This window comes from Abramis brama, assembly GCF_963993115.1.
Source record: "Abramis brama genome assembly, chromosome: 13".
Taxonomy (NCBI): domain Eukaryota; kingdom Metazoa; phylum Chordata; class Actinopteri; order Cypriniformes; family Leuciscidae; genus Abramis; species Abramis brama.
In genome coordinates, this window is record NC_139975.1 from 37332522 (window position 1) to 37358504 (window position 25983).

Here is a 25983-nt window from a genome sequence, read left to right on the forward strand (position 1 = left end):
TTGTCACATCTGTTATTTAGAATGGGGCAGCGATCTTGCATCGATTCGTCTCCTCCTTGATTTGATTCCACCATCACCACAAGGCTGCAAGAGACCTGGAAAGATGTCCTCATATCAAGCTGAACAACACCTTGTCGTCATCAAAGGTAAATTTGGATCTATTGTCTGCCTAAAAATATTGCCATTTGGGTTGATTGTATTGTGGAAAACTAATATAAAGACGGCCAATTGGAGAGCTGACTTTGAGTGTTATTTTTGTCTTTGGCAGGGACCAGCATAGAAGAACACCTTGATTGCATTGAAGAGACCACACAGCGTACCTGCTCGCTGCCGGTGATGCTGATATGGCAATAAACTCAAATACTACTACTACCTGCTCGCTGATGGGACAAAGAGGAACTGCATTCATGGATGCTACACAACTGTCGACAATTAGTTTTCTGCAATCTTGTTAAAATCTACCTGTCATATTTGTTCATGTCTAGGCAAATTTGATTATTTTTTGCATTTTATTGACTTTTTTCCTTCTGTGCAACACCTCGTGAATGTGATAATTTGACCTTTACACATCTGGCATATGTTTTAAAGGAGCCATTTTGCCCATTTGTTAATAAACTTTGGATTTATACATCTTGTCTGAAGATTCTTGATTATATAATAGTGTAATTTTTTTTTGCACTGAACAGAATACTTTATTAATAACACTTATAGTGTAATGCAATGGAATTAATATAGTGTAATTCAATGGAATTAAATCAACACCCGGGGTGTTAAAACCCCATAGTGTAAAACTTGAACAACAATTGTAAGTGTAACACTTTACACTCGGAGTGTAATTTTTCTACACTGAAAGGTGCTGTATTAACACTCTAAATTCAACACTACGAACAGTGTACTTTTTACACTAGATAGATTGGGACCATATATGATCCGGAGTAGTGTTAAAATTAACACTTTAAGTGTTAATTTGACACTGCGTTTTTTACTGTGTAGCGTCCCTACTAAATTCTACGCCCCTGCTTCAACATAACAATTTACTACATCAGCCAATAAATATCTTGTTGAAAACACTATCTTACCATTATTTGACTATGGATATGTAGTATATAGGAATGCACGTAAAGGTGTTTTAGAACATTTAGATGTGTTATATCACCCAGCTATTAGACTGATTACTAATGCACCTTACAGAACGCATCGCTGTGAACTGTATTCCCTTATAAATTGGATGTCATTACAAAGTAGACGGGAAATACACTGGTTGAATATGTACTAATATGTGGATGCAGCAACTCTTGCAGATATTTAGGTAATAGACCTAACAGGACTTTAAACGTAAAAAGAGACCAGTTCATTTAATCGTATTCTTTTGATTATACCTAGAAAGAAAACTGTTTATGGTCGCTTAGCTTTTGGTTTTGATGCTCCAAATGACTGTAATGTGCTTTAAGATGTACCATTAATATTTTAAAAAAATATTCTTATTATGTTATAATGACTACACACGTAGGCCTAAAAATCTATCTGCATTAATCAAAAAAAAATCAAAAAAATAAATAAATAACAGTAGCCTGTGTTTTTTCGGGATTTTAACCGGTGTCACTGAAATTTTTGGCCAACACTGTGAGTGGTATACCAATCGACTACGAATTAACTTTCTGAGAAATGCCAACACTATCTCACGACCAATTTGTACGTTTTTTTACCAGGTGGCGAATTCGTATGATCACTCGTGCAAAAAATTCATATGATTTGTCTAAATCCCAGTGACGAGTAAGTTTAGGGGCAGGTCAATCGTACGAATTCATTCAAATTGGGCAACTCGTATATAATACATACCATTTGCATAAAATCGTAGGCCTACAAATTCGTATAAGCGAGGTCGTTCAAATAAGAACGAATTAATACAATGTTCTCATGTTTTAAGTGGACTACAAAACAAAAACAATTGGATTAACAATTTCTTAATTCATTAACAAAGGAACGATTTAATAAAAAGTGATCAACAATTTCTTAATTCACGGAAAATTTATTTTTCTGCATGTTATGCGCAGGGTTCAGTGTTGTATGTGAATAAATGTATCAATGTGCGTGCGTGACCTGTTGAAATGCATCAGTGAATTAGGTCTATTAGGTGTAGTTTCAAACGTTTTTTTTTTATTATTATTTGGTCACACTAATTTGGTCACAATATTGACAAAGTAAATAAATCAGTCAACGTGTTAGAAAACTATCACTGTTCCACCAAAAAAATCCACCTTTTCAGTCGTTTTATTTAATTTATGGTATAATGCACACCTCATGTTATAATATAAAATACTGGCTACAGGCTAGTAACATGCTTTTTGTTACATCTTTGGTTGAAGCAGAGGAGGAAGCAGGATCCACGTGCAGTAGTCTTTTATTAAATAACCTCAAAATTTAACATATACAAGCACAAACTCAGGACTAAGACTCGGGGAACAGAACAACCGCAATGGTGCAACAATAAACAAGAACTGACCAAGACTGAACTAAACACAGGGCTTAAATACACAGACAGACAAGCTAAACAAGATAACAAGGGGGCATGGTTAATAGAAAACACCTGGGAAGACTAATCAACATAACGGGGAACTCCAAAACATGGGACAGGACAGAGGAACAGACATAAATCATTACATAACCCCCCCTCTTATGGGCGGCTCCCGACGCCCATAACAAAACCCATAGTTCAGGAGGGTGGTGGAATGGAGGCGGACCGGGGGGCGGGATGGAGGGCCAGGCCCATGGAACGGCAGAGGGCCTGGAGACTGCGGCAGGACGGGAGGCCAGGGCGGATCAGGCAGTGCAGGCGACCAGGGCGGATCAGGCAGTGCAGGCGACCAGGGTGGAGACGACCCTTCGGGCGGCCAGGGCGGAGACGACCCTTCGGGCGGCCAGGGCGGAGACGACCCCTCGGGCGGCCAGGGCGGAGACACGGTTCAGGAGGCCAGGGAGGAGACCACCCTTCAGGCGGCCAGGGCGGAGACGACCCCTCGGGCGGCCAGGGAGGAGACAACCCTTCGGGCGGCCAGGGAGGAGACACGGTTCAGGAGGCCAGGGCGGAGACGACCCTTCAGGCGGCCAGGGCGGAGAGGACCCTTCGGGCGGCCAGGGCGGAGAGGACCCTTCGGGCGGCCAGGGCGGTGAGGACCCTTCGGGTGGCCATGGCGGTGAGGACCCTTCGGGTGGCCATGGCGGTGAGGACCCTTCGGGTGGCCATGGCGGTGAGGACCCTTCGGGTGGCCATGGCGGTGAGGACCCTTCGGGTGGCCAAGGCGGAGAAGACCCTTCGGGTGGCCAAGGTGGAGAAGACCCTTCGGGTGGCCAAGGCGGTGAGGACCCTTCGGGTGGCCAAGGCGGTGAAGGCTTATTGCCCCCCCCCCCAAAGTTTTCTTGGGGAGGTTAACGGGAGGCTCCGGGTAGGAGGAGTCCAGTGGCGAAGGTGTGTCAGGGCTGGATGAGACAGGCGGTGAAGGCAGGTCAGGGCTGGACGAGGTCTGCGACGAGGGCAGGTCAGGACTGGACAGGACCAGCGATGAAGAGGGCTTTGAGCTGAGCAGGACCAGCGGCGAAGAGGGCTCTGAGCTGGGCAGGACCAGCGGCGAAGAGGGCTCTGAGCTGGGCAGGACCAGCGGCGAAGGAAACTCAGGACTGGACAGGACCAGCGATGAAGAGGGCTTTGAGCTGAGCAGGACCAGCGGCGAAGAGGGCTTTGAGCTGAGCAGGACCAGCGGCGAAGAGGGCTCTGAGCTGGGCAGGACCAGCGGCGAAGAGGGCTCTAAGCTGGGCAGGACCAGCGGCGAAGAGGGCTCTAAGCTGGGCAGGACCAGCGGCGAAGGAAACTCTGGGATGGACGGGATCAGCGATGAAGGAAACTCTGGGATGGACGGGATCAGCGACGAAGGAAACTCTGGGATGGACGGAACCAGCGGCGAAGGAAGCTCTGGCTCTGGCTCGGCAGGACTGACGTGAAGCTCTGGCTCTGGTTCGGCAGGACTGGCGTGAAGCTCTGGCTCTGGCTCGGCAGGACTGACGTGAAGCTCTGGCTCGGCAGGACTGATGTGAAGCTCTGGCTCTGGCTCGGCAGGACTGACGTGAAGCTCTGGCTCTGGCTCGGCAGGACTGACGTGAAGCTCTGGCTCTGGCTCTGGCTCGGCAGGACTGGCGTGAAGTGCAGGCTCGGCTGGACTGGCGTGAAGTGCAGGCTCGGCTGGACTGGCGTGAAGTGCAGGCTCGGCTGGACTGGCGTTAAGTGCAGGCTTGGCTGGACTGGCGTGAACCGTCTCTGGATCAGCAGAAATGACGTGAACCGTCTTTGGTTTGGCAGAAGTGTTGTGAACCGTCTCTGGATCGGCAGAAGTGACGTGAACCATCTCTGGATCAGCAGAAATGACGTGAACCATTTCTAGATCGGCAGAAGTGACGTGAACCGTCTCTGGATCGGCAGAAGTGACGTGAAGAGGCTCAGGTTTGGCAGCGGCCATGACAGGATCTGGCGTGGATGCACTGGCGAGCGATGTGAGCACTGGAGTAGCCAATATTAACGTGGGCATGATGTGAATTGGCTCAGTGTTAGGTAATACTGTGAGCTTGCGTGGCTCCTCATTTGTAAAGCCCACAGTAACTGATGAACCGCTCCAAAAAAGGGCAAAGTTAATAAATCCAGCAAGCGAGCCTCGAGGTCCATCATTAACAAGTTTTGACTGGTAATGTTTATTGAGCCCATAACAATAAAAGTCAATGAGTGCGTAATCTGGAAAGTCGATGAGGTGTGAAAGGTCTAGGAAATCTCGGGTGTGGTCCTCCAGTGGTCGGTTACCTTGACGGAGCTGAAGGATGCGTACTGCTGGATCCATTGTATGGGTCAGTTCTTTTGTTACATCTTTGGTTGAAGCAGAGGAGGAAGCAGGATCCACGTGCAGTAGTCTTTTATTAAATAACCTCAAAATTTAACATATACAAGCACAAACTCAGGACTAAGACTAGGGGAACAGAACAACCGCAATGGTGCAACAATAAACAAGAACTGACCAAGACTGAACTAAACACAGGGCTTAAATACACAGACAGACAAGCTAAACAAGATAACAAGGGGGCGTGGTTAATAGAAAACACCTGGGAAGACTAATCAACATAACGGGGAACTCCAAAACATGGGACAGGACAGAGGAACAGACATAAATCATTACACATGCACTGCTGTCACTTTAATATTTCACCGTAACATAAATAGCTGGAACATTAAGCCCTTATGATAAATAACCTAAATTAAATTAAATGTTATAATATAATTTATTCAATTGTGCTATCTTCATTTACAAGTAAAAACGTTATGATTACTGAGCAATTTTGCAAACCGTTCCTTTGCGCCACCTGGTGGTGATTTCTAGAAGTGTCACACGTGACTGGGTTGTACTTATCGGGAAATAGGCATTTTGGTTGACTACCTGTCAACTTGATTGATTGGTTGGTTGATTACTGGTCTGTTGAAACAGTGTTGTTGAATATCAACTGATGCACAGCTGACATGCTACTGAATGGCTACTGATAACTAGTAGAATCTCAAAATGGTTTGTAAAGAAACATTTATTTATGGCAGAAGAAAATATCTCAACATTTTGAAGTCAGTTGAAATAAAAGTAAATATAAAAAGCCTGTCATTTGGGGGCATATGAGGACATGTTTAAAAAAAAAATAGAACTATGCCATTTCTTAAAAGATTAAAAACCGTAATTAAGACTAATGTAAGTTTGTACATTCTATTCTTAGAAGTTTTCTTAATTTAAAGAAAGAGTAAAGTATACTCATCAGATATGCTTTAGATAGGTTTTTGTTGCTATGCTGAAAAAATGCTTAATGAGTTTTCATTTCAACAAACTATTTGCTTCTATGCACATTATAGTGTATAAATAGAACAAGAAAAATTATTTATATTATACAATAATCTCGACCTCTGTATTTCACATTATGGTAACACTTTAATTTAGGGTCCAATTCTCACTATTAACTAGTTATTTATTAGAATGCATATTACTAGGATATTGGCTGTTTATTAGTACTTATTAGTTCTTACATATTAATGTCTTATTCTGCATGACCGTATTTTACATCTCTTAATCCTTCCCTAAACTTAATAACTACCTTACTAACTATTAATAAGCAGTAATTAGGAGTTTGAGGCAAAAGCCGTAGTTACTAATTAGTTAATAGCGAAAATCGGACCCTAAACTAAAGTTTGAACCACACTATACATCATTGCCAGCTGTTTCGGATGGTCTTAATTAAACAAAACAAGGAACTCTGGAGCACACAGAAAAAAAGCAAATCAACACTAACCATAGATAATAACAGACAAATAACAACTGAAACAGAGGACTATAAATACACAGACTAAATGAGGAACAAGGAACAAGTGAACATCATCAGTTAGTAAAACACAAATCAGGACAATTTCAGAAACCAATACAACCAAGGAACTAAACATAGGAATCATGAAAACGGGACCAACAGAATTAAATGAATATCAAAATAAGTCTCTGAATGAAGAATAAAAATAAAATAAAAAATGTTGTGACACCACTATTGCAAAAGTTCCTTAAATTACTTTCTATTCATACAATGTTCACAGGGGGAGAAAAAACAAAAATCAGAATTTATATATCACGGTTGTTTTTCATGTTTTAAATTTTAGAAATAAAACATCAGTTAAAGAATTGTGGACATAAGGATTGTGTGATAGTCGTGTTAATAATTCTTCATGTCTGCTTGCAGTACGAGGAACTGGAATTTGTATATTTTTTGACATTATACAATGTCAGTTTGACAGCCGAGTTGAAGAAATGTAACATTAATTACCTACCAGGATCCTCCCTGTCAAAGAAAAAAAAGAAAGAAAGAAAGAAAGAAAGAAAGAAAGAAAGAAAGAAAGAAAGAAGAAAATATTGACAAGTTACATACATGTACAGGGATGATGGAAATAGATGAATAGCCTTCTGAATTATTCTTGTCTCCACTGACCTGCTAATTTCTTCTTGTAGTAAATGAGTCCTGCAGCAGTTGTGATGATTCCCAGCACCAGACAAGAGGCACCAATGGCGATTTTATTCTTCTCAGATTCAGGAAGAGAGGGATCTGTGGGGTACACTATTGTGTCAAATTATGCTGTGCACAAACCTAGTTCTAATACGACACTAGGTGTGTATCTCCCAACACAGGCTCATTGGAAAAACTTACCTCTGGCAACATTTTTGCAAAACGTAATACATACATATCACTGCAGTTTCTAACAGAAATGAACACTAGATGCAGTAAAGCAAGCACTTTTAATTGTCTTCACACACAATTATGATTACAGGGGAAAATTATGGATAAATAAAGACTTGTTTTCATGCTGCTTCTTGCACAATTCCTCAAAACACGTTTTACCATAGTGCATGAATTGTAAACAAATACATTTTGGAGTTTGCATCACTTAAACGGACAGTATGGGATTTTTTCTCCACTAGGGGTCGCTAACCTATTTACAATAACAAAGGCGTAGTTTGATGACGCAACATTTGCTAAGAATTATGGATCTTGTCGTCAACGTCAAGCCGACCGATCTAATAATGTTTATGGATGACTGAATACATCGATGCTTTTATCATGACTGTGATATGAAGCAGTTTGGGATTGCTAAGAGACAGCTATCAGCTCCAAACGCGACGCGAGTCCCGCGGATATAAAAGGAATATGGACATTTCATTCTACCGAACTACACGCAGAATTACAACTCACAGGTCAGTTTATTAGACAAATTAAACTTGTGAGGTAACGCAGCGCTGTTTCACCTGGTCTAACATTACACTAGCACACTAAACTGCATTTGAATGTGTTGAAATGTAACTTATGTGTTAGTTTGTCTGTATGAGACTAACGTTAGCAGTAACGTTAAGCTAGATCAACATTAGAATAACATACAGATCATATTCTGACATTTTATCATTGTTGAACTATATAACATTGATTAGTTTTATGTAAATGTGCTCACCTGTTTAATAAAGTACATGTAGGAGCGGTCGAAGTCTCGGACGTGGAGCTCTCGTTTATACACTGTCTATGGGAGCTCTCGACATCTCGAAAACACCGTGCTGATATTGATTCTCGTTTTAGTTCTCCTTTTTTATCCAAAGTCTGCTTGCCATGGTCCATAATGTTTGAACGAAACAACAACAGCGTACAGATAGACATTGCGAACTACAGTGGTCCACGTCTGTCGTCTTGGTTACTATCAGACGGCTCTGGTTCATAGCTCTGGTTACCATGGCAGCACGAGCGGAAACCAGGGACAACGCGGATATGACGCCATTGACTGCGACATAACGGAAATAAAGACACGGTCCGTGTCTTCGAATTAAAATATTAATTTCTCTGGATTTAGAAGTTAATTGGAACTGTCGGGATAATGTAAATACACAACTTTAAAAAATATATAACATAGATATAGTGATTTTTTATATTTTTAAAGAAAAAAAAAACATATTGTGCCTTTAAACAGATCCATTTGTTCGGTTTTACTGACGTACCAAGCTTGCTCTTTTACAGAATTGCTTGTGATGCGGAGAGCTCGGGTACGAATCCCGTGAAAGACAAGTCAGAGCTCAGAGAAAAGAGCTCAAAGACAAGAATTCAAAAACAAGGTAAAATGCCATGGTTACGATTGCGTTTTTATATCGCATTTGCTTTTGTGAACACTATCGGGTATGTTTAGGGTTTAGTGTAGGTGAAGGTTATTAAAACGTGATGGAGCAATAATCTTTTAGCTCCACTCACTGGACATTTCAATTTAGAACTGCAGTGAAACGTACAAACTCCAACGTAATAAAACATTGCCATATTCACGTTAATCTGTTCCGGAAAAAAATTAAATAAGCTTTTAGCGCCACGCACCAGACATTTCACTTTGAAACTGTCGTGAAGCGTGGACGACGTAGTGTATTTTGTGTTTTGCAAAAATGTTGACGTACGTTTTTCCAATGAGCCTGGGCTGGTATCTCATCTTACCCCAGTCATAGATCATGGGTTCAGTTGAGCTGGCATGCTCAATCATACAGGAGATTTTCTCTCCAGATTTGGGACTGTATTCCAGCTCAGAGTGAATCTGGTAGTACCAGTCACCATCAGCCATCTCCATTGTGGCGGTAACTTCAGAGGTCATCAGTTTACCGTCTCTCAGCCAGGACACTTTGATGTGTTGAGGATAAAATTCATATGCACTGCACATCAACACAGATGGATGTCTGCCACCAGCCTGCTTCACTAAACTGAGAATAACCTTCGGTTTCACTGAATCAAAGAGAGACACTTCCTAAGTACATAGTTTCCAATGTATCAATGCATGTCTCATATGTATGTGAATGTGTATGGCAAATGGGGGTGATTTCACAAAACCCTAGAAATATCAATTATTTTTTGCTTACAATAAATGTTTCATTGCTAGACAATTTTACAAATGCTAGAGTTTAAAAACATGTATAAATAATTATTAGTTAGCCTATTAGCAGATGCTCCTGTAAAATAACATAAATATTAAATTCCATAAGTGACAGTAAAGATCAGAAAAGAGTCTTAATCCACTTACCTTTATCTTCACGGACCTGTGACAACCGTAATTTTATATTGAATCTGCATTCTATATCAACAATAGCTCTCTCTGTTTGCAGAAAGGTGCTGTTGTTCCAGAACTTTGCATTTCTCATTCCATACTCACTAAACCCCACAAACCTTCCCAGAGTGCTGTTGAACTGTGTGTATAGATATTTATTGAAATAATAGTTGTCAATAAACACCATGTCGCTAAGATCAGGGGAGCTGTAGATGCATCTTGCCCAATGGACCATGTAATATTCATTAGCTGAAAAAGAACAATCACAGATAAATATGTCAACAAAACAAAAGAGAATTTGGATGCATCAGCCAGTTGCAATACTGTTTTTAAGTACTATATACCATAGATAACCCTTAAATCAGACAATCAGAGTAAGTCACCCATCTTAAGAAAACTGTTGCAGCAAAACTTAAATAATTTCACATCTATTACCACTGATAATAATGAAAGTTTTGTCCATATTTAATTATATTACCTCTGTCTCATTTTGCTTACCACTTTCTGCTCCAATGAATATCTGCAGTGTAAATATGAGATGACAACTCAAGTGCTTTAGCAGTGACATTTTCTCTCAATCTGAGTCCCATCTGAATGCTGCCAGCACTTTATTTATGTTCATGAGGTAGAAATCTAAAATGACTGTCAAACCAGTTACTGCATTGTCAAGTGTTGTTAGGCAGAATCCTGTTTTCATTTTTCAACACACACTACCCAGTTAGCAACCTGAACAATTGTAACATTATACAGTTATTCATTTAAAGAAATTTTGTCATGTGGATTTGTTCTTACACTGAACAACCATCATGACGTATTAAGTTACTAAGTATAATAGCATACTAAGTTTATACACATGGAATTTTCTAATCCTATTCTATTCTTATAGCACTATAAGAAGTATAAAGAGCTATAAGGAGCTGTTTAACCATTAAGCCTGATCAAAATAAAGTGCAATGTGGCGGTAAACCGGCAAGGAGACGAGGCCATTTTTGAGTGGATGTCAATAAACTGAATGAACTTATTTTGTGTGAAACCGTTCATTACACATAAACTGTGTGTTAATCCCCAACATGTTTATGTACATGATCCTGTTTGGACTCATTTGGAGTCTGCTTCACATAAATCAATGTTTTATAAGACAAATCAGTCGAGACAAATTTGCATCAGGTAGGATTCATTCGACGGCACTTCACATTCATTCAGAAGTTAAAATAGGGCCCTATGTGTCTGTATGGCTTTGCAAAAACTTTTCTTTTTTTTTTTATATCTGGCCAATATTACTTTTACTTTTTGTGTGTAATAAACATGCTCACAGTGGTTTGTTTGTTTTACAGCTATAAAGATGATGGTGATCATCAGACATCTGTTGCAAAGAGGGCCAAGACAAACATTCAGACAAGCAAAAAGCAGTCCACTCTGTCATGGCAACAGAGACTGACATTGATATGGTTCCACAGACTCTGAGATTCCTGCCTGCACAGGAACCTGGGCTACAGCTGAGTCCTGCTGACGCACACACTCCTCAGAGTCTCTTCAAAAAAAAAAAAATTCTGAGAATGCAGTGTCAACTCTGTGCCACAACACCAATGCTCAAGCTGCTGGTGCAATTGCAAAAGGCTACAAATATAAATGGACTGATGTCAGCATCAGTGAGATGTACCGCTACATTGGGCTGCTGTTTTACATGGCCATGGTGAAGGTGAGCTCCATCAAGGACTACTGGCGGCAAGACAGTCTTTTCTCTTTGCTTTTTCCTGCTTTTTACAGATACCGCACCATTTCATGGAATGTGCACATGAGTCACCCAGATGCAGATAAGGAGAATGACAGAAAGAGGGGCACAGCTGAACATGACCGTCTTTTCAGGGTCAAACCTCTCATGGACAGTATTCGCCATGCTTGTAAAGCCATCTATCATCCTAAAATAAACTTAGCTGTCGATGAGAGAATGGTGGCATGCAAAGCACACACAGGTATGACGCAGTACATGAAAGCCAGCCAACCAGATGGGGTTTCAAGTTGTTTGTTCTTGCAGACTCATCGAATGGATACACTTTGGACTTTTCTGTGTACACAGGAAAGAACAACTTTCCCACAGGCCATGGACTGTCACATGATGCTGTAACATCTCTTTTGGGCTGTAAAGTTTTAGGCTCTGGGTACCATGTGTACATGGACAATTTCAGCCGAAGTCCAATGAAATTTGATGCATGTGGGACTTACAAGGACAACAGAAAAGACTGCCCACGTGATGCAACTAATTCACTTTTAAAAAAAATCTGCCAGGGGATCCATCAGGTGGATTCGGGATGGACCTCTTGTATTTGTGAAGTGGATGGACACACGAGAGGTATCTGTCTGTTCCACCATTCATTCCGCTTATACTGGTGAGACTGTGCAGAGGAGGGTGAAAACACAACCTCCATACATGGAGGACAAAGACATTTCCATGTCCTGCACCTGTGACTGCATACGACAAACACATGGGGGCATTGGCCTGTCCAATCAGCTCTTACAGTACTAAACTGCACAACACAAAACAATGAAGTGGTACAGAAAGATCTTTCTACACTTCTTGGACATTGCTGCCACCAATGCTTTCCTTATCCACAATGAGCTATGTGGTAACATGACCCATAAACAGTTCATGGAACGGCTTATTGCGGAGCTCTGTGGTGTGTCACAGAAAGTAGCACCAAAACAAACCAGCAGTGACCATATACCCGTTCCAGGAGCTGAGCTGAGCTCAGATGCAAAGAATATTTCCACAGTTGGTCGCAAGAGCTGTGTACTTTGCAAAGTACAGCTTGGTAAAAGGCAGGACACACCTTGGAAATGCCAGGCATGTGATGTTCACTTGTGTCTTCAGTTGAACAGGAACTGTTATCAAAAATGGCACAAAGACATGTAACTGTATTCTCAAAACTGTGTGCTGTGAACTGTTCTTTTCAAAGTTTACAAAGCTTATGTGCAATACTTTGTGAGGGTGTAGGCTATACGCATAGGTGGATGAGTGGGCTCATACAAACCATCCATCTTCATTAAGACTCTCGTCTCTCTCTGTGTGCACTGAACACTTTAATTATTTTTATTTCATTTTGCACTGTGTCTGTTTGCTAGCCTGGGTGCCAGCCCGAACCCCTAGATTTCACACTTATAAATAAGTCAGATAGAATAAATGCAAGAGAGAGGTTATAGTGCAACATATGTCAATTTGAGTGATTTATGGCCCTTAAGCCCTTAAGCTCTTAGGCCCTTAAGCTCTTTATACTTCTTATAGTGCTATAAGAATAGAATAGGATTAGAAAATTCCATGTGTATAAACTTAGTATGCTATTATACTTAGTAACTTAATACGTCATGATGGTTGTTCAGTGTAAGAACAAATCCACATGACAAAATTTCTTTAAGCCCTAAAGCCCCGCCCCCTTTTTGACGTGGGGTTTTTCCCATGCTTTCCCCGCCCCTTTTCCAGCAGGGGATTTTTTCCCCACGCTTGCTCCGCCCCCTTTTTGACATGGGATTTTTCCCACGCTTGCTCCTCCCCTTATGGGTGTGAACAGAACCAGGGAAATATTATAAATTCAATTATATATTAAATTATATATTTAATAATATAAAACATTGTATAAAGTTAAAATACACATATCTTTAGTGTTCTCACACATTTGTAAAACACATTAGTTGCACATTAAAAACTTTAAAACATGAATGAAAAAAGTTTAAATTGTATTTTCTTAAAGATATCAAAATGTGTCAGTATCAAAACATCTAAAACAACATTTTAAAAATGTTAAAACATTGAAAAATCAATGTTCAGTCATTTACAGAAAAGTAAGACAAGTTAAGAGAGTTTTGCAAGTCCGTTGTTGAAAGAGAACCAAAACTCTTATTATCCATCTCCAAAGGCTTAGAGCTTTTAACTCCAAAAACGACAAAATCCGAAAAAGCAAATAGTTCTATTTTCTAACATACATTTAAAGAAAAAGCTGTACTTTCACAATTACATTGTGTTTAAAGGTGTATAAAACATTGTTTAAAGTTTAAATTATATTTTCTTAAAGATATCAAAAGGCGTTAGTATTAAAACATCTAAAACAAAATTTTATGTTAAAACATAAATGTTAAAACATTGAAAAATCAATGTTCAGCTCCGGACCGTGGGAATTGTCCCATGGTCCCCTTCCCTACAAACACCCCCCACCCCCCACTCCTCCCACTTCTGGACAGGTCATGTGACCCGTGGGAAAATTCTCCCACGGTCCACATTTGACATAATAAAGTTAAAATACACATATCTTTGGGGTTCTCACACATTTGTAAAATGTTAAAACATTAATGAAAAAGTTTAAATTATATTTTCTTAAAGTTATCAAAATGTGTTAGTATTAAAATTTTAAAACATATCAAACGATGTGTTAAAAATCACATTTAAAACTGACTTACATTTTTACAAGTCCATTTTGTTGAAAGAAGAACTAAAGTTTTTATCCATCTCCAAAGGCTTAGAGCTTTTAACTCCAAAAACGACAAAATCCGAAAACGCAAATAGTTCTATTTTCTAACATACATTTAAAGAAAAAGCTGTACTTTCACAATTACATTGTGTTTAAAGCTGTATAAAACATTGTTTAAAGTTTAAATTATATTTTCTTAAAGATATCAAAATGTGTTAGTATTAAAACATCTAAAACACCATTTTAAAAGATGTTAAAACATTAAAGAAAACAGTTTAAATTATATTTTCTTAAAGATATCAAAATGTGTTAGTATTTAAACATCTAAAACACCATTTTATGTTAAAACATAAATGTTAAAACATTGAAAAATCAATGTTCAGCTCCGGACCGTGGGAATTGTCCCATGGTCCCCTTCCCTACAAACACCCCCCACCCCCCACTCCTCCCACTTCTGGACAGGTCATGTGACCCGTGGGAAAATTCTCCCACGATCCACATTTGACATAATAAAGTTAAAATACACATATCTTTGGGGTTCTCACACATTTGTAAAATGTTAAAGCATTAATGAAAAAAGTTTAAATTATATTTTCTTAAAGATATCAAAATGTGTTAGTTTTTAAAACATCTAAAACAACATTTTATGTTAAAACATAAATGTTAAAAACATTAAAAATTAAATGTTCGGTCATTTACAGAAAAATAAAACAATTTAAGAGAGTTTTTCATTTACAAAAATATCATTTTTAAAAATGTTGATCCATAAGCATTTAACTTTCACACATTATTTGTAAATGTTATATTTTACATAAAAGTGTCTCAAACGCATCATAATATTAAAAACACAGCATGTTAAATCACAATATCTAAAAAATAGCCTTACGTTTTTGCAAATCCGTTTGTTGAAAGAGAACCAAAACTCTTATTATCTCCAAAGGTATATTCCACATCAAATGTATATCCAAATGTATATCCAAATATATATCCAAAAGGTATATCCAAGACCAGAGGTATATCCAAATGTATATCCGGATCCAAAGGTTTAGAGATATTAATTCCAAAAGCAGGGGTGATAGTAGAAAAAAATCCTGAGCCTGAACTTTTTTCCCTGGGAGGTAAGCGGGCCCCTAAGCCAAGATATATGCCCTGATTAACATAATTGTCAAGCGGGATCCAGGGGTGTGCTCCCCTAGGAGAACATTTTGATAAATAGTCCCTTAAATGATAGAGTCTTGTGACTTTTGCGACATCATTCAGACATGAGATGAACAAACCCAAGCCTATATTACAGTAGCAGGTTTCAGTAAGTCAAATTTAAGACCTTTTTAAAACATTTTAAGACCATAAAGATTGAAATTTAAGACCTATGACGCACTGCCAAAATATATTCAAATCGAAGAATTCATTTTATTTCAATGAATTCAGTCATTGAAAAAGAATTTATTTAATTTACAGATAAAGCAATCACATTAGTAACCTTCCACACCCAACAACGTGTGTCAGAGAAAAGAACAGAGTCGGATATAATTTTTAAAAACTATGAGCTTCAATTATGAGCGCGCTTATTACCGCTTACCGCGCGCCTACATTTGAATGAACTTGAGCGTGCAAAAGACGTGATATGTGAACGGCCTGTTGGCGAGCTACCTCAAATCAGGCCACGAGCTACTGGAGCTCGCTAGCGATAATTTTTTCATCAAGTTTGATCCACCTTTATCGACAAGTTTGGTGTCTTCCCCTGGCTTCATAAAGTTGCGCTCCATGACTTTGGCTATGTTTCGCGCTGCCAGTGTGGGAAACACATTCGTGGAGTGACTGCTGAATCTATCTGATTGGCCAAAACCGAAGACCAGCCCCTACCTACCCTATTACCGATTGGCTGAAGTAGGCTTACTGGTGTGGTTTAGTGAAAGCAAAGCGCCTCTCATGCGAACGCGAACCTGATTTTTTTTTTTTTTTTTTTTCGCAGACACGTCTGTACGCCGGAAATCCGGGGTGGCGCCGAGCGCTATCAGGCCTGCAAAAGTTACAAAGTCCTCGTGAGGAGTTCAGCGAAAAGCGACCACACTCTTACATCCCAAAAGTTAGAATGACCTCTGTGACGTCTGCCCAGTAGCCACAGGTAGACCCGTATTTGCGTTTTTGGAGTAAAAAATAATGAATCTGTTCAAAACTATGTGCTTTTAACTTTAAAACCGTGAAATGTAAGCGGTAGGCAAACTGTTTTTTTGTTTTTGTTTTTGTTTTGTTTTTTTACAGACATGTAACACTTTCACATACAACTTTAATAACTTTTTTAAATTATACAGACCTTTAAAATACAAAGGTGTATAGGCTAGTATTTAAAACGTTAGGCCTATCAGAAAAATGTAAAACAAGTTAGAATGTTTTCCTACGTATACAGATTTTAAAAACCCGTTAAAAACAAAAAAAGTCAACGTTAAATCATTTAAAACAAGTTATAGGCTAGAATGTCTTTCACAAATGACTTTTAAAGATACCAGAAAAAGAAATGGTAAATTATGTTTTTTTTTAACAATGTTTCAAACGTGAGCATTTAACATATCAAACAACAACAGTTAAAAAAATACATAAAACGAATAGTTTTTAAGCAAAACTTTTTAACATTACAATTCACTATAAACTTTTGTTTAGTTCTTAGCTAAAAATATATCTTTCACTGTCCTGCAAAGCATCCTTGCGCTCGGAAAGCAAAACATGAATGAGAAATCGGTCTGTGAACCCGAGTCTCCGCCCACCTAAAAACTCCGCCAAAGCAAATACACATGTGCAGAGGTATAGCTACAGATTTAAATCTTGGTAAAAAGGCTTAATCAAAACAACATTTTAAATTTTTGTACATTTTATTTAATTTAGTTATTAATCCAGTATTAGATCTTTCTAGCCTAATATTGTTTGATGTGTTATGCCTAGATAACGAAACATAGTCCATACATGTTGTGTTCGATAAAAGTAATATCGGTGTAATCTTTGCGAGGCCTCACTCACAACGCACAACGTTGTGTTGGGTGATCCACTTTACTAAAAGAAAATATTATGGAAGTCATTTTCAAACTGTAATTATTACACATATTTAATATATTAATTGTATGGTTCCATGTTGCTTTAAAGTTTTGTTTGTTTGTTATTAACTAATACCTATAACATCCTGCACAAATTAAAGAAACATATGAGCTAAGGAGGTAAGGATATACATTAATCCCGAATAAACAGATAATGGTATGTCCACAATCTACAATATGTTAGATATTCTCATACTTGCATGTGTGTAAATAGTTGTACTTAAATCTTTGGGTGTATTTTTACACACCAGCCTATTTTGTCACACTGTAGCGATGCAAAGTAGGCTACCACACTCTTGTAAAGCCTATGGACTAATTTTAAAACATCATCTTTATACAGAATCACACGTGTCCAAAACATCCATGTAAGATTCAAAAGACCAAATCACTAAGAAAATAGGGCTGAAAAGCATTGTTTATAATAAATACACAAAAGCTTGCAAATGATGACCCTGTTTCACATTTTGTATGTTGGACTGTATGTTTTAGGTGAAGACTTTTCATTGAGAAGTGTCAACATTCAATGTTTATAGAAATAAATGATGTGGTGGAATGTTTTCTGAACCTAACTACCTGGCTCTATCTTTTGGGTCTCGTCCTCAACGTCCCCACTTTATAGATCACCTGTAACTGACTCGGTATCCCTAAACTAGTTTTCTTGCTGCGCAGCATAAATGACAGACAAACTCTGGCAATTGTCCCTTAAATGCTTTAATCACGGCCGGGAGAGTTTCTCGAGCAGTTCTCAAAGAAATCTCACCCAAGAAACAAGGCCGGAGGATCTCAGACAAATTCCATTGAGAATCCCCCCGAAAAACACATATACAACAGTTTTTATAGAATCAAGAAAACAAATAAGACTAACATGTCACCTTCAATATGATTGGTTCAATTGGTTCAAAAGCCCCAACCTTTTCCCTCTGTCACTGGCATAAGCAAACTCTGATTACTTATCACAAGGTTTTTGCGAACTAGTCATGTCTAGTTTCAGTTCCACTTTCTGTATTTATACACATACAGTCAGTCACAAGTTTTTCCCCAAAGAGTTTGGACACATTAAAAGCATATGAATGTTATTCCTGCAAGAAAAACAAATGTTAGTTGATTAATTAAAGTTGATTAATTAAAATCCATCACATTCCCCTCTCTGGTCGTAATTTTATGACCAAATAAAATATGTATCTGGATTTTAATTACTCTAATGATTTATTCTATACCTGCATGATTTACCTGCAAACTAATTTACCTTTCCCAAATCATCCCATTATAAGTCAGTGACTTTAATACCACCTGATATCTCTAATCATACGATGTTCCATCTTTTACTTTATAATACCTGTCAAATATTCCTTCAATCAGCATCCTAAGTTGTAATGAAAATACAACCAATTTACAATGTTACCACATACATATACCATCTTCTCATCTTCTTCCCAACATTCTATCTTCAATCAATCTAATTCTATCTTTAGTAAAACACTAAACATACCATAGTACATTGCCTTTATAACTTTAGTAGACCTTGAGTCAAGTTTAATTATCATCTTTCTCTGGATTTTGAATCGCATTGATCTATTAGGCCTTTAATAGGCTGCTACTGCTGATTAACCATTTTTCTTAACCTTATTTTGTTAGCTTTTAATTCAAGCAGGCGATTGTTTTACTTAGTAAGATCTATTTAAGGATCTGTGTAATAAAATCTAACCAACCAAGTTCTAAAATCTTTCATTTTTATCCTTAACACAAATATCAATAATTGTATTGTTTTGTTTCAAACAATGTCATTATTTTAAATTAACCCAGCTCTTGCCATGGGAATAGCCTTAGCTACTGATATGCTATTAATCATTAATTACCTATCCTAAAATCCTATTTTTCCAGAATTAACTGATGGACATAACATGTACTGCCTCTATTTGTTTGCAGTGCGGAATAGTTCATAATGGATCCATTGATCCAGATCATTAAATCTGTAACTTCATTCTGAATTAAGAAAGCTTTTTAGAATTTTGCTTTATGAGCAAATATTCTATTTCACTGAAATGTCTTAACTGTTTAGATTCATTTTAGTTTAAATTTAACATGTTTGAGTTACATTTCTCTTGGTCTTGGTTTTAACTTTGTGCCCCCTACATAATAATTTTAACACGTTGAAGACCTTCCTCAACAAAACAAGTCCATATTTCATTTCTGGAAGCCGGGCTAAATAAGCAAGCACTGTTACTGTATTCCTAGATAGACTAGACCCGCAGTCACCTCTCAGATATCAAATACAGACATTAGACAATACATGAAAGGAACATTTCAATAATCACACTGGTAACTTCTTTAACTAATAATAATCCAGAAATTAAATATGTTTCCCAAAATCAATCTCCTTTTGAAAGTTTTTCTTTTGCTATTTTAACAAATGGAAACACCTAAAAAATATTTAATTTAGTCATTAATTAATCGCTATAGAAGTTTACCCAATTATCTATTCGGACCTAGTCCGGCAAAGTAACTTATCCTCTCTTATTAGAGAACAGCTATTACAACTATTAATTTTTTTTAGCATCTATGATATCTGAATTAGGGTTCTAAAACCTTAAAGTTTCTTCAAAAATAGTCCCTAGATTATTTATTATCTTTACAGTAATGTACCTATTTAGAGTCCCTACTCTACAGAATTAAGAGATTTTCCTCTTCACAATTTACATGTACCTGAAATATTTTCAAATGAATCAGTAATCGTTCAAACCATGAGATCTAAATCAATTCTCGGTCATACAGTTTGATCGAACCAAATAAAACATCAATAAAACATCACACAAACTTAAATTTTTATGCTAAGCTTAAACCATTAGTTGGTTCACATCTTTCTCCAGATGTGTTGATCATCTCGTTGCCCCATGGACGGTCCATCTTCACCAGGGTGATTCTTTGCGAACCGTTGCAATGGGCTTTCCCTCGTTGGCAAGGGAGGTACGTTACTAGCACGTCCTTGGTCCCCCACTAGACGCTGTGTGTTGTCGTTGGTGTTGACGTTTGGCGTTGGCGTGTGTGGTTGCTGAGGGCTGGTTGGTGTAGTTTAAGTCGAGATGCTTGGACGGAGGTGTCACCGCACCCCAGATGGGACCTTGTTTGTGGAGTGAACCACAAGAACAACCTGTGAATGGAGACCTTAAGTATTTTTGTTAGTATCAACATGGATCATGTCGCCAGACTCATCTGCTTGTCTGGCCGGTCGTCCTTTTTTGATGAGACCTGTAAAATTTCATGTTAAACAGTAACAAGACAATATTTCATACATTTGGAACAGAATCAGTTCTGTTCGATGAGATCCATCATGACATCCTGTAAAAAGTAAAAAGTTAAATATGGGGTGGACAGGGCAAGCTTGCTTGCTCACTGCCTTCCCAAAGTCATACGCTGTGCAGGTGGCATTGTTTATTTCTGCCATAACAATAAACCCAGACCAGGATAGTTAGTCAAAATCATCCATGGTCGTTATTTTATAGGTCATATTTTCTTCCCTCGGTGGGGATATTTTAACCTGTGTGTCATATTTTATAAATTTAGATACAGCTGTATTGATTGACATAATTTATTTGTCTTAGAACACCATATTTCACACACTCACTTTCACACACTTTCACACACCCCTCTCTGGCCAGAGATTCATACATTCTTGTCTGCCATTGCAGTTTATGAACTGAATGGGGAACATATATTTATTATGTGTGGAATACCACTAAATCTGAACGGTAACAAAGTTCAACGACGGAAACTACTGAACGTAGACACACTGTGGCATTCCCCTTGCAACAGTGTCTGAACGTTAGGATATAAATTTTCAATTGTCCGATGCAGTCGTCATGTGATTGAGTTTAACACAGTGAACATAAACCTAACTTTTCAAAAATCAAATAGATTAAACACTTTAAATAATAATCGTATAGACCTACAGTTGCAGTTGAGAGAATCAGTTTTAATTTCTCAAATGCAATTTCTCATTTTTTTGCACAATTTCAATTTTCCAACTTTTTGTTGTTGCTCATAAGCTATTTAAAAGAAGATTTAGAAATCTTCACACAATCTTTGATCCATGGACAAAAAGAAAATAACATTTCCATCTCGTACCCCTGGTGATGACAGCATGTGATTTCAAAAGTCTATAATTAGAAAACATTGTTTCTATTGAATCTAGATATGAAATGAAATGGAGTGACCAATATTTTTGCTTTTCTAGCCATAATTTCTCTTTAGACGACTTGTGGCCTATATTGTATTTTTCTTTTCCATAGAATTCTGCAATATCAATAACCTATTAATGCTTTTACATAACTCTCAGTTTTAACTGAATGTTAACTTCCGCTATTTAACTTCCTGCAGAAGAGCTGTTACTGGTACCTATTGGAAGCAGATTCAAAGAGTTAGTTTAAACAGAGAAGAATATGAAAAATTGCTGAAACCAGTGGATAATCAAAAACAATCAAGTTAAATAATAACTAAATTTGAAGCAGTCTCTGTAGTGATCATTGAAAATGCAGCACCTGGTCCACAAGGCTAATTGTCTTTCTGTGTGGATTGTCATTCAGTTGAACTTCAGGCTGATACATTGGATCGTCAGGCTGTGATGGCACTCTCACCGGTCTGGCTTTTGATCCATCCTGCCATAAAATTTCATAATGCATGGCAAAATTGTCTTTAGGAAAAGTCTCAAGTGAACTGTCACCTTTGCAGGCTGAATCAGTCTCCCCATTCTGACCCCTCTCAGAAGTCTCAACTTCCTCTTTTTTTTTTTTTTTTTTTTTTTTCTGCAGTCATCCCACTTTTTCAAGGCAGCTGTCTGAAATCTTGAACACTCAGAGAACCGCAAAAATCTAATTAAACAGCTTAATTTCCAAAAGTCTCTTCTGGTTTACAACACAGCAATTCTTCAATTTATTAAAAAGCTTAGTCCTTCATTGCGGAAAAAAGCAAGCACTTCTTCTTTGCAAAGATGCAGGAAAAAGCAGGAAAACTCTAATTAATACAGTGTATAATGTAAACAAAAATAATTATTTCTTTTCTTTTTTACAAGAAACCAAAATAAAATGGCTCTAATATGTCTGTTATGTGCTTGTTCAAATCACACTTTATATTTAAAGTTGGTCACCCAATCACATTCTCATACTATGCACAATGCACAAAAATTATCTTAGTTAAACATAAACCATTGTCTCTTAGAATCTCTTAGATCAAAACCATTTTTTCACACTGTCTCCCAGGGATAACGGGATACAAATTCTAGATGCCTTCATATAGAAAGTATATTTAAACACGTGCAGTTAATATCTTATTATTTTTTCATCACTTTAAGAGCACCTATTGCTCGGTTTTATATATCTTATATCTACTTTAATAAATCAAAGTCTAACTCATAAAAGTTTCTTCATTACTCAAAATTTCCTAATTATCACAGAATGCATATTCCTATTATTATGATTTATAATTTTAACAATTTCTTCATTTTTTTTTAATTGATTTCAAAATGTAAAAATTCATAAATCTCAGGATAACAATATTGATCTATTTATTTATCCCACATGGAATCTTTCTTTATCTTTCTTTAATTCAATCAAAATCAAAGTTTTTTCAAACAAAATTTCAAACAAAAAGCAAGTTCCATTACTACAGCATCTCAGGGTATTTTCCCCTCCTGGATCTGGTTTCCAGCATGACTAGTTGCTATTTGCAGAACAAAGTTTCATTGAGAGCTTTCTAGGCGCACTCTCAAAAACAACAAATAAAATACTCAACATATACTAATTTGGTTGAATTTAACCATAATCATTCATTGCCCTTAATAGACAAGGTCAAACATTTTTAGCAAAGGTAAAACATTTTTTTAAATCCTTAAATCTTTTAAATCTGATTACTAGTTTTCTTCAATTTTTTCTTAACAGAATTGCCAATTTTTAATTAAACCTTTTAATTAATTTAGAAGCATTTCAAAGGAAAAATGTCAAGTCTGTCCATCCTACCTTAATACTTTAACCTGTTAAGCTGCAACCCCACTTTTGAAAAATCCCAAGAAATGACATACCCAAACTGAAACAGATACAGTTCATGAACCCTTTGTACTAAAAGCACAAGTATGATCTCATTTGAAAGCTGACACCTGGCAGTTTATTGTAAATGTAGAATTAATTATTGTCATAATGACAAAAATTGTTATAAATAGCTTCAAAGTTTTGTAAAGTTATTAGAAATTATTTTTTATGAAACATCCTCATGAAAAAAAAATTGAAGTTGGCACTGGAGCAATCTAGAAATGCACTACAGCTAATGCCACATGTCTAAACATTTTATGTTTAAAATCTTAAGATAATAAGTCCAAAACTCTGTATTTAGTGAAATGTTTTTCAAGACCATGTCATGTGACTTTATTTTGATTTGACGCTAAAATGCAAGTGATGTTTATTGTCATCTTCTAACCATCTATCCAGTATATTGTCTTTATTGTTTTGTGGTGCAAACGATCCCCATTCAGTCTCAGTCTCCCCCTGCACACATTCACACCTCTCCAGCCCGGTTATGGCTCTAAATATGCATTTCTTTTGTCTGCATTATAGTTACTAACGACTGGCTATTCACAGGCTATTCATATGGTTTCAGTCACTAATTTCTTTTCTTAAAGTTCACCCTTACATTTTAAACTGTATCAAATGCATTTCTTGAATAAAGAAACATTTCAGTAAGCATTCAAAAAATAATAAAAATATAACTTCTAGGTGGCAGGTGCACCTAGGGCTAGCTAGCATGTTAGCTTAGCACACCATCAATACACGACAATTTATGAGATTAAAACCATGTTTGTGCTTATAAACTTACTTTATAAAGCAAATCGAGTATTTTAAATAATTTTTTGTGATCTAATTTGGCTTCAGATAAAAAATCAGACAGAAAATATACTATTGGATAGTGTTCTGCACAACGATTCTATATAGATTAGCATTACATTATAAATATAATCTATTATTATGGAAATACCTGGCATGGATTGAAAAACACAGGTAACTCAAATATCATAGCAAACATGTTTATTGTCTTCAAAACTGCATGTTACAGCCATAGTTACAGCGCGATCTTTTGTTAGCTTTGTGTGTGTTCGAGGCTTCCTGGATTGTCACATGATTATGGCACTTCTTCATGTTCTAATACTGTGCACAGGGCGGCGAGGGCGCCCTCAGGCTATTGGTATGAATTGAAAACACAGTATCAGAGTTATGCAAACGCTCATAATGATTACATCGACGCATTTGGGTATAAATTCAATAAATATTATTCCTGTCTATAGAAATCTGATGTAAACCTATGAGAATATATCAATATTTCTCCAAATCTGCACATTTTTGAGCTAAAGCCCTGAGGCACGTTGTTTTGTGTATCGCTGTCATGACGACGGCACGGGAGTTTTTTTATGAATGAAAGCGGCTGACGCGCATAATTCATATCAAAGGTATCGACTAATTTTTTCATTTCATAACTCCTGACACAAATTAAGAAATAACTGTCGCTATAAGTTTCTCAGAATACAATAGTGGTCAAATTCTGAAACTTGAGTCTTATATCTTTTTAATGATGTATAGTTTGTCAAGGTATAACATTAAATCTGATAGTAACTTTGAACTATATATAAATAAAACCGCTTCAGTGCGCCGACGCACTGGCAACGGTTAACAGGTTAAGTCCTTTTAGCCCGACTGGAATGGTCCCTCTGTCGAACAGGGTTCTGCAGTCTGGCAGAATGAAGACAACGTGGTTCCTCGCTCCCCGTCCATCCGACAGAGGGAGATTCCGAGGACTCCTGGCTGGCTCGCCAAAATGTGGTGGAATTTTTTCTGAACCTAACTACCTGGCTCTATCTTTTGGGTCTCGTCCTCAACGTCCCCACTTTATAGATCACCTGTAACTGACTACCTGGCTCTATCTTTTGGGTCTCGTTCCTGACGTCCCCACTTTATAGATCACCTGTAACTGACTCGGTATCCCTAAACTAGTTTTCTTAAATGACAGACAATCTCTGGCAATTGTCCCTTAAATGCTTTAATCACGGCCGGGAGAGTTTCTCGAGCAGTTCTCAAAGAAATCTCACCCAAGAAACAAGGCCGGAAGATCTCAGACAAATTCCATTGAAAATCCCCCCGAAAAACATATACAACAGTTTTTATAGAATCAAGAAAACAAATAAGACTAACATGTCACCTTCAATATGATTGGTTCAATTGGTTCAAAAGCCCCAACCTTTTCCCTCTGTCACTGGCATAAGCAAACTCTGATTACTTATCAGAAGGTTTTTGCGAACTAGTCATGTCTAGTTTCAGTTCCCCTTTCTGTATTTATACACATACAGTCAGTCACAAGTTTTTCCCCAAAGAGTTTGGACACATTAAAAGCATATGAATGTTATTCCTGCAAGAAAAACAAATGTTAGTTGATTAATTAAAATCCATCACAATGACAATTAAGAATTTAAGTGCACAGTCTTACTATTTGAGAATGTTTGAAGGCCTACTCGATATTTTATATACTATGTCAGTAATCTCTTCATTGTCGTTTGATTGTTCCATTCTGAATGTACAGAACTTAAGCAATATAATTTGTATTGATTAATATTAATTGTAATAGCTATAGAGTAACGGTTAGGATTTGGCTTATGGTTAGTTACATGTAATGTAAATTTACAGTTATGGAAAAAATAACAGCAATCAAATGATTTTAAAGAAAAAAAAATCATTTGATTGCT

The 25983-nt window shown here is 37.5% G+C and overlaps 2 protein-coding genes across 2 annotated transcripts; both read right to left on the reverse strand.

The window, feature by feature from the left end:
* Positions 1–2383: 2383 nt before the first annotated feature.
* Positions 2384–6891, reverse strand: LOC311095349 (uncharacterized protein). Its single transcript, XM_084133841.1, has 2 exons — positions 6884–6891; positions 2384–4965 (listed from the first exon to the last, which is right to left on the reverse strand). The coding sequence occupies exon 2, from the start codon at positions 4878–4880 to the stop codon at positions 2991–2993; it is 1890 nt and encodes a 629-aa protein (XP_083989967.1). The 5' UTR covers positions 4881–4965; positions 6884–6891; the 3' UTR covers positions 2384–2990.
* Positions 4882–10267, reverse strand: LOC311095351 (H-2 class II histocompatibility antigen, E-S beta chain-like). Its single transcript, XM_084133843.1, has 5 exons — positions 10166–10267; positions 9644–9916; positions 9067–9348; positions 7042–7155; positions 4882–6894 (listed from the first exon to the last, which is right to left on the reverse strand). Exons 1-5 carry the CDS (start codon positions 10233–10235, stop codon positions 6872–6874), a joined length of 762 nt encoding a protein of 253 aa, XP_083989969.1. The 5' UTR covers positions 10236–10267; the 3' UTR covers positions 4882–6871.
* Positions 10268–25983: the final 15716 nt, after the last annotated feature.